Source organism: Sinocyclocheilus anshuiensis, unplaced genomic scaffold, assembly GCF_001515605.1.
Source record: "Sinocyclocheilus anshuiensis isolate Anshui unplaced genomic scaffold, SAMN03320099.WGS_v1.1 scaffold1816, whole genome shotgun sequence".
Lineage (NCBI taxonomy): Eukaryota > Metazoa > Chordata > Actinopteri > Cypriniformes > Cyprinidae > Sinocyclocheilus > Sinocyclocheilus anshuiensis.
In genome coordinates, this window is record NW_015557182.1 from 359,019 (window position 1) to 368,892 (window position 9,874).

The 9,874-nt window shown below is 35.3% G+C and overlaps 1 protein-coding gene across 1 annotated transcript in view; it reads right to left on the reverse strand.

Moving 5' to 3' along the window:
- Positions 1-8,465, reverse strand: part of LOC107678672 (poly(A) polymerase alpha-like) — a 23,870-nt gene extending 15,405 nt beyond the window's left edge. Inside the window, exons 1-10 of the mRNA XM_016474032.1 lie at positions 8,284-8,465; positions 7,145-7,315; positions 4,487-4,553; positions 4,310-4,391; positions 4,104-4,213; positions 3,937-3,990; positions 2,696-2,807; positions 1,592-1,681; positions 1,062-1,200; positions 837-909 (exon numbers count right to left, since the gene is read on the reverse strand). Of these exons, the coding sequence (XP_016329518.1) occupies positions 837-909; positions 1,062-1,200; positions 1,592-1,681; positions 2,696-2,807; positions 3,937-3,990; positions 4,104-4,213; positions 4,310-4,391; positions 4,487-4,553; positions 7,145-7,315; positions 8,284-8,291 (906 nt within the window). The 5' untranslated portion in view covers positions 8,292-8,465. The remainder of the gene's footprint in view (positions 1-836; positions 910-1,061; positions 1,201-1,591; positions 1,682-2,695; positions 2,808-3,936; positions 3,991-4,103; positions 4,214-4,309; positions 4,392-4,486; positions 4,554-7,144; positions 7,316-8,283) is intronic.
- Positions 8,466-9,874: the final 1,409 nt, after the last annotated feature.

The following is a 9,874-nucleotide window of genomic DNA, read 5'->3' on the forward strand; positions in this document are numbered from 1 at the left end:
TTCCGTGTTCGTCACTTCTGAGCGGCGCATGCGCAAAGCTGACCTCAAACGTCATCCGCCCGGAACTGCTTCCGTGTACAAGCTACATTTAAGTGATTATTACGTTTTGAATATGGATATTTTTCTTACAAAAACGCATCGATTCGCTACAGGAGGCCTTTGTTCACCCCCCGGAGCCGTGTGAGACACTTTTTTTTATGGATGGGCGCTTTTTATTTCACTTCTTTTGGACTGATGCATGCAACACCCGCTGAGTGGCATTAAACAGCTTGAAAGATCAAAGACAATTTTTAATATAACTCCGACTGGATTCGTCTGAAAGAAGAAAGTCATATACACCTAGGATGCCTTGAGGGTGAGTAATTTATGGGCTAATTTTCATTTTTGGGTGAACTAACCCTTTAAGCAAGTAATCAAGGCATTTTAAAAGTCTCTTAATCTTAATGTTTGGTGCTCTCAAAACATTGCTTGATTTATCACTTATTACTAAAGTGCTTAAAAATCTTGTAACCTCAAATACCGGAAATGTCATTGGAAGTCTGATTAATTTCCACAAGTCACTTTCCGAATTCTACGTACGTTTTAAATTCTCCCTACATAGATTTTAAATTATACATAGGTGAAAATTGTTATTTACTGATATATACAGATATTTGAAAATTGCTATGCCTTGATTATTTGAACTTCTAACCTGAAATTTTCTTGGCAAGAATGGATGTTTTGGTTTAAATGTTTTGTTGGCAATAAAAACACTGAATGCTCTCAAAATATATTTTAATATCATAGCCTTACAACACAAAACAAATAAACAGCCAAATAAATCAATGAATAAGTACCCTGGGATCCCAGACTGGGAGGTTGAGATTACAGTCTTCAGGCTGCTTCAGAAGGACTGGGTTTGGCCATTCCCTAAAAAAACACCAGCCAGGAAGAAAAATAACTAATAAATGAATCTAAAGAGAATGGGTCTCTGAAAACAAAGACCAGACGTTTGTATTCATATTCTCTGTTATCTCATTGACTTCAAACCAGTGGTGTCGAGGGCAGTTTGAAAAACTCACCACTTTGAGAAAACCAAGAAGAACTTATGGACCAGTGTGGATGCCACAGCATTGGGGTAGAGCTGGCAGGTTCTTGCAACCAACATGGCCCACGATACGCCCCCCAGAAAACCCAGAATATTTGAGTAGATATTATGACCTGTAAGAGATTCAAATAATGTCATTTATTTCTTAATTTCTGTAAAACTCCGAATCAACCACATAAATGAACGGCCCTGTCATTTTTTTTCAATTTCACATCCTGACTAAGGGTAAATGAAGCATTTACAAAAGCCAAATGGCAATCAAGGATCGATTGTTTTTCAATAAAGTGCAAACATGAGCACGTACTGGTTGTTAGGCAGCAAATGCAAGCCAAACGAATTTCCTGAGGCACAACGCTGCAGTATTGCTTTTCATTGACTGCACTAATACCCACAAACACAACAGGTAATTTAAGGTCACGGTGGGGTTTGTTTTCACATAAGACCAGCGGTGACTTGTTCCACAAACAGAGTAAATGCAAAGCTGACACACAAGCAACTACTCACGTTTGGCCCACATTTTGATGGCTCTTAGAGTCAGTCTGAAATTCTCTATGTTGGGCACCAGGTGAAGAATTTCATCAGTAACTCTGCAACCTGTAAGTCAGCAGAATGAAGAAAAAAAAAGTACATAAATCAAGATTACCAGGGGAAAACTTAAACAAGCAAACAAAATTTGGGGCTGGGTTGACAACATCAGTTAATCGACTTTAATCAACCTTCATTTTGATGAACTGATACGGATTCTTAAATTCCAAGATCAATCTTTTAGTCTCTGCTGTTTTCTGTTGATTCGTGGTTTACTAAACATTACTTGTAGTGCAGAGTCCAACTAATAATCACAATAAGCTTTGCGAATTACTACTTTTGACACAGAAAAGTCTCAGCTTTGAAACGGTCAAGTTTTTTTTGCAAAGTGCAAACAATCCTCATCTCTTCCTCTTTACTATTAGTTATAGGACAAAATAAATATGAATGAACATCAGGTGTTCCATCTATCATGTTTTGTGAAATCGCTCAATCATTGTTTCAACTCAGCTTGTAAACAATATCATCTAAGACTGCATTTTACCTCAGGAAAGCCATTCAATGTTCATATCTCATTAGTTAGCAATAAGAAAAAAAAGATTTTGCTAAAAATGCTCCATCTTACATTATAAAATTACATTTTTAGTTAACCTGCAAAGGACCTCTCATATATTGTGTTTAAATTAATCTGTCATAAAAACCAATATTAGATATCATTTAAATGTTTGTATTTCAACAAATTAGGGTAGAAACAATTACATCATTAAAGTTTATTAAAAACTGCCTTTTGAGCAATTGAAAAGTTTGTATGCAACGTTTCTGAGTGTTTATTATATCTAAAAATGCACAGCAATAGAATTTGTTGGACTCTTTAATTACCCTTTAAAATAAGTTAATGTACCAACTGACGGGGTTCCCTGTATAGTGTACAGATTTGTTGAGAGATTGATTTTCTTTAGATAAACTGACATGATATACATCCAAACAAATTTATATTGAATCAAAATCAAGATCTTGTGAATCAGAATCAATTCTGAAAATGTCAATACACAGCCCCAACATCAATTATGACCAATTAGCTACCGTTCAAACTCCGGATGCAGCGAATGTCAAGGTTCTTTAGCAAGCCATCATCTCGCAAATCCAGGTTCTCTGGAATGGTTTGTAGTGCCAGTCGGGCAAATAGTATGTCAATCTACAATCAACATATTACAAAAAAATAATACTTAAAACGACATTAAGGGGGAATAAATAGCAATTTTGGCATTAACTATTCCTTTATATGTAAGGACATTTACATTTAGCAGACGCTTTTATCCAAAGCGACTTACAAATGAGGACAATAAAAGCAGTCAAAACTAACAAAAGAGCAACAATATATAAGTGCAAATGACAAGTCTCAGTTAGCCTAACGCAGTACACGTAGCAAGGTGTGTATATGTATGTATGTATGTATATATATATATATATATATATATATATATATGTATATATATATGTAAATAATGTTTTGATATATTAAACATAAAACGTTGAATACTGATATTTGAAATGATTTAAAACATGAAAAAAATAAAACAAAAATAAAACAAAAAGAAAAGAAAGAAAGAAAAAGCCGAAATTTGTCATTAAAATCGCCAGCAGGTGGCAGCAAATCACTGTTAATAAGTGAGTCAGATCGTACACCCCTAATATAATATAATATAATATAATATATATATATATTTTATACACACACACACACACATATATACACACACAAAGAAAAACAAGTAGATAGAATAGAAAAAATAGAAAGCTAGTGTTTTTTTGTTTGTTAAATAAAAAAATAGAAGATAAATGTAGATAAAGTAGAATTAAAATAGAATAGGAAGTGCTAGAGTTATAGGGTCAAATAAAGTTGGAACAGATGTGTTTTTAGTCGTTTCTTGAAGATGGGTAAGGACTCAGCTGCTCGGATTGAGTTAGGCAGGTCATTCCTCCAGGAGGGAACAGTTAATGAAAAAGTCTGTGAAAGTGATTTTGTGCCTCTTTGAGATGGCTCAATAATACGGCGTTCACTTGCATAACGCATAATGAATTTACGTAAATGGGTGCAGAGCCAGTGGTGGTTTTGTAGGCAAACATTAATGCCTTGAATTTAATGCGAGCAGCTACTGGTAGCCAGTGAAAATAAAAAGGTGTGACTGGTGTACTGGTAGCCAGTGTGACATGCGTTCTTTTCGGCTCATTAAAGATTAATCTTGCAGCGGCATTTTGGATTAACTGTAGAGGTTTGATAGAAGTGGCTGGAAGACCTTTAAAACATTTTTTTTTTTAATTACCTCAATGCCATCAAAAGACAGCTTTATCACTGGTACAAACGCTTCCTCCACCGCCTAGAAGGCAAAGGCAAAAGCAAAAATCAATCATTAAGCCTCAGATATTGCAGGGAAGATGTATACTGTATATGTACACTGTACATGTACATCACACACAAAAAGCAGCATACCCTCAGGTCTTTGACTTCCTCCTGCTCCTTTAATTTCTCATAGAACGAGGAGAAGAAGTCTGATCTCTCCACATGACGGGGCACAACGCAGAGAGCATCAATATCAGCACCTACACAATTAGGTTAGTGAATGAGATATTGCAGACACACAGAGACTATGTGAAGTACACGTATCAATCTATCGAGAACTAGTGTATAACACGTACCCTTGGTATGAACGCCAAGTCTGTAGGATCCAAACGTGAAGATTTTTCCACCAACATTATCAATCACTGATGCTGGAATATTCTGTGATTATATGAAAATATATAACAGTTAGTATCTGTGAGCAGTTATTCAGAAGTTTATGCATGTATATAATAATTAAAAGGCCAATAAGATACCTTAACTTCACTGACTTCACGGATCCACACCTTAACCAACGTATTTAGCTTCCCAAGCACTAGGATTCTGTGGGCAAAAGAAACATCTCAAAACAAAAGCAATACGATGAAGACTAAAGCTGGTTCAAGAGTATGTTGTACACATTTATGGAAAAGGTGGGGTAAGTGATTTCTGGTAGCCAATGTTGATATTTCAAATCACCAAAACAAACACGCCCCTATTCCAAAAGCGTATCGCCCCTATTTTGATAGCTCCGCCCTACACATACATACAAAACCTAGGCAACGATTAGTTCTGTGAAACAAAGCAAAACCAATGTTACACCATGTCTACACCGGACGTGAGCAGCACGACAAAATACTATAGAACTCATTATAATCAGTGATGCTGTCTACGCTATATGTGGCGCGACACGACAAATCCCAGACAGAAAACTGCTGCTGCGTTCTATTTATGACGTATTGACACATATTTCAAATGATTTTCAGCGGTCGCTTTGTCACGTCCAGTGTAGACAGACTTTAGCGGTTGCGGTGCGGCACGACAACTGTCGCGTCCGGTGTAGACACGGTGTTACTCATCTATCGAGAAGAAACAAAGCAACCTCGGCGTCCGATCGCAGGTTTTGTTCCGCAGACGTTTTCCTCTCGTTTTTTAACCGCCATCTCTATCTTTCTGTCGCTCGGCTAATGTCCGTCCTGTGCACTGAGCGCTCTCTCCTCCACATCATGAGTAGACACGCCCCTTACTGCTGATTGGCTACAAGTTTGTTTTGGTACTCGGCCCGACTCCGTTTTCTAAAGCGTTTTTGAAAAAAATACATACCCCACCTTTAAATAATTTTTATAAAATAACTTTTCTGTTTTAATAGATTTTAAAATTTTAAAGCAGCCATTACTCCAGTCTTCAGTGTCACATGTCAAGAATAATAATTTATTATAATCATTGCTGAAAACAGTTATACTGCTTAATATTTTTGTGAAAACAACATTTTGAGATACATTTTTAACAACAATCTTTGATGAATGTTTAATATTTCTTTAAAGTTCAATAGAACAGCATTTATTTCAAATATATATTTTTTGTAACACTATAATATATGTCTTTGCTGTCACTTTTGAGCAAAATGTATCCTTGTTATTTTTTTTTTTCAATGATAAAATTACTGACCCCAAACTTTTGAACAGCAGTGTAGATGTCAGTGCTAAATAATTGTACTACTTTGATTTCAGTGCATGTTGCCATTATGTTTTCCTGGGTGCTGTGGTAACTTTTAATATCACCTGGTAAAATAAAAAATATCCTATTTGTTTCTTCATTTAGTCCTTTTTGTAAAGTTTCAAACAAAACATGCTTTCTTGGGAATGCTGTTACGATTGCCAAATTTTAATAGATTTTAAATTCTTTTACACTTTTGTAAAAACTTTAACAAAAAAGTCAAGTCACCTTTATTTATATAGCACTTTATATAACACAGATTGTGTCAAAGCAGCTTTACAGTGTCAAACCGGAAAATAGTTTGTCAATGCATTAGGACAATAACAGTCAATTTTTCAGTTAAAGTTCATTGTTGATTCAGTAACGTCATCACTGACTCAACACTTAGTCACTGAATCAATGCTTAGTCACATAATCCTCTAGGAAGTGACATCAATTTGGTGGGAAAACCCAAGAAATGGATTTGATGAACTTTGTGCATGTTCATTAAAAGTAACAGTAACCAACCAGCTTGATCTCAAACACAATCTAAGTCTCAAAATGCATAAATCACATAGATGTGTGATTTACAGTAGGGCTGGGTTTTGACACAAATTTCACAACTCGATTCGATTCTCATTCCCAAGCTTGCGATTTGATTAGATTCAATATCGATTATTTTGGATTAGGGCTGCACAATAAATCGCATGCGATATTTAATGCGCATCTTGTCAGAAAGCTGTATATATCAGGTACACGTGCCAAATTTTCTTAAGGAAAAAAATTCTTAACTAATGCTGTAAAATATACATGAGAGTCAGTTGGTACTACATTACTATAATATTGAAGGTTAAAACTGACTGATTTTTTTTAGGCTATACAACTGCTTAAATTACACTTAATTAAGTTTTTATAATAAAAGTTACAATTACATAATATTTCTACTTCAATTCGTTGTTTTTTTAAATATAAACATTTAAATGGTGGCTTATATTGACGTCTTTGCACGGCTGAAACACTGATTGAACGATTACATGAGACAGGCTACGGATTGTAAAGTTGTACTCTCTGTTAGCTCACCTTCGGATGTTTAGTCATGTTTATTTTGGAGGAGATGATCAGTTCACGTGCGCTACGTGTTGCCGCTTTTATTGAACTGAGGCGCTACAGTGATCTGACAACGCCAAAACGGCATTTATTGTTTAAATACTGCAATACAATGGACAGAATTTGAAATCTGAGACTTTTTCATATTAACAGTACCAAAGCACAATGCTTATTGTGATATATTGGATAGGAGGTGCCCTACAATGTTCCGTCCATTAACTGAAAACAGGTTAGACTAATCGACTCTTGAGATTTAAGAATCGATATCATGTCATAAAAGTGAGAATCGATTAAAATCGAGATATCTATTTTTTTTTTTTTTACCCAGCCTTAGTGAATAGTATCTCATTTACCTCCGCTGCAGCTCCAGCTCCTCCTCAAAGACGGCGAAAGGTCGGAGCGTCTCTGTCAGCTTCCGCGCGAGAACCAGATCGGCCTCTTTAGGTAGTGCCAAGCTGATAGGAGATGTGATCCCATAATGCTTTGGGGTCTGCTGGGCTGTTTGCACCTGACTGGTAATTGGACTGTGAAAAGGTCAAACATGAATTGTCAGACTCAACAGACACATAACGTGATCACAGGAGCTGTTCACATCTCTGTCGAGCTCAAAATTATTATTATTATTATAATAAATTACTGGAATGTTATGAAAATTCAGCATTCAAACACCTGACCATGGTGATGTCAAAAAATACAAAAGTCTAATAAAATAAGATCAAGATAGTTAGGAAGCTACCTTACACATACTATTCACTCTTTAATACTTTGCAAGAGAATATAGAAATCCATTTGTTTTGATTTCTATATTCAAAACTCAGTTTGGTGGAGACATTTCCATGTAAACGACCACTTTGTGACTTATAAGTGCACAACGTATGACAAATATTTTGAATAAAGACTGTGTGACCGTTGTCTTTGGGGCGTTCACACATGAAGCGTAATATTTTAATTGCTTCTGTTGTTTATGTGTTAAGCCTCGCTGTTTTTCTTAGGATCGCGCGCAATCCGCGTCCGCCATATCATGCTAAAATAGGCTAGTTCAGATTTTATAAACGCTTTTGTTCCGTTCGGCTGCGCTTCGTCTAACGTTAGTTGTTTAGTACGCTAGAACGCGTCTTGTGTGAACGCCCCCTTGAAGGGTATTAGTATGAAGTCACTGAACTACATCTATACGTGCACTAAGTTACATATCTAAACAAAGTTCAGCAACCACTGAATGATACAGATTTAAAGTCTAAACATACAAACCAGCGTGCTTACTATGAGCCCGATTTCTACTTCTGATGGCCTGTTGATCATTTTATCTCATTACCTGCTGCATAATGGCAAGTTAATTTCGAAATGAATGCAATGTAAACTAGTTCAACAACTAAACAGCATCGTTTAATGCTTTGATAAACGTGTCGAGTTTGCGACCGATTCGTGACATAAGGCCCAAGACCTCGCGTTTGCTTTGATCACGCTTGTCTTCAAACTCCGACGAGATACTTACAAAGGCATTATGAAAATCTCCGGCTTATGAGAAGTTGAGAAGCAGGTTATATTCCGCCATTGCGTTCCAGCCTGTCATGAACTGTTATGAAGGCAATGGAGTTGTTTCTTTTGTTTGAACCAACATGGCGCTTCGGCAACAGCAACTGCCAATTGGTACAGGAAGTGACGCCATGACGCATCCCTCGCAGACTTCTTCTTCTTCTTGTTTTATGGCGGGTGGCATCCAACGTTAAGGTGCATTACCGCCACCTACTATACTGGAGTGTGGAGCAGAGTGACTAACAGAACTTTATATAAAAACAAAAAAAAAATCCTATAATAATTTTTATACAAAAAAAAAATACATAAATAAAAAAAAACATTATTAATAATAAAATACGACCCGCCACAACTTTCTTCCATTCACTATTCTTTTTCATTTTAGCAAAGCCTCGTATTCGACTGTCAACAGACAACCGTATCTTTTTCTCAGGATCATCTGACAGATCACATTTCTTGGTTTGATGTCCCGATGAAGTTTTCACCATATAAGAAAACTGCTGGTTTCGATGTTGTTTTCGCTGCTGTGAGTATGCTATCTACAACAAACCCATCAGATACCGACAGATGTCATCGTCATGTGACTTCATCTAATCACATGACCAGGCTAATTAATAAACGCTACTCTGTTACCCTCTGCTGGCAGTATCCAGAAGCGTCAATAAATATACTTTATGTTCGAGGATATAGAATGTATAATTGATGTAGGAAGTAGAATTTTAAAGGGGATAGCAGTAAATGTACTTTTTAATACTATATTTTATTTTCCATTATGAATTAGACTACCCATAAACATGTTCCCTCCCGCCCCCCAGAAACATTAATCGATGTTCCAGTGGTAGTCCTACTTACAGAAACGTTTCATTATGATTTCATAATATTTAATAAACTAACTTCACTAATTTTTAATTTAAATATAACAAATTCAATACATTCAAATTTAGATTTCATTATTTTTATGGTTTTTCGAACCTATTTTGAAAGAATTCTATTTAAAGGGACAGCAACTAGCTAAAAATCTTATATTTTCCAATAACATTGTCACGAACATTTCAAAACATTTCTCCATTAAATTACATTTAATATTTTATTCCTTATAGCATAGCTGCACCTTAAGTTATTTTAATGATTTTTATTATTTATTTATTGATTTATTAATTCATAAGACATCAGTTGTCTTTTTTTACAGCACACCATTGAAACATTTAGCATTTCCACTGTTTCACGTACTATTATTTGCTATACTGACTATATTAGGGCTGTCAAACGATTAATCGCGATTAATCACATCCAAAATAACAGTTTTTGTTTATATATTTAAGAAAAATATGTTATGTTTATATTTTAAATACATTTATATATAATATAAATTATACGAATATAAATATATACATGCAATTAGATGTAAATATTTTCGAAATATATACTGTATGAATGTGTACTTATATATACTTGATAAATGTACACAGTACACACACATACATAATGAACACATGAACATAAACATTCATTTTGGATGCGATTAATCGTGATTAATCGTTTGACAGCAC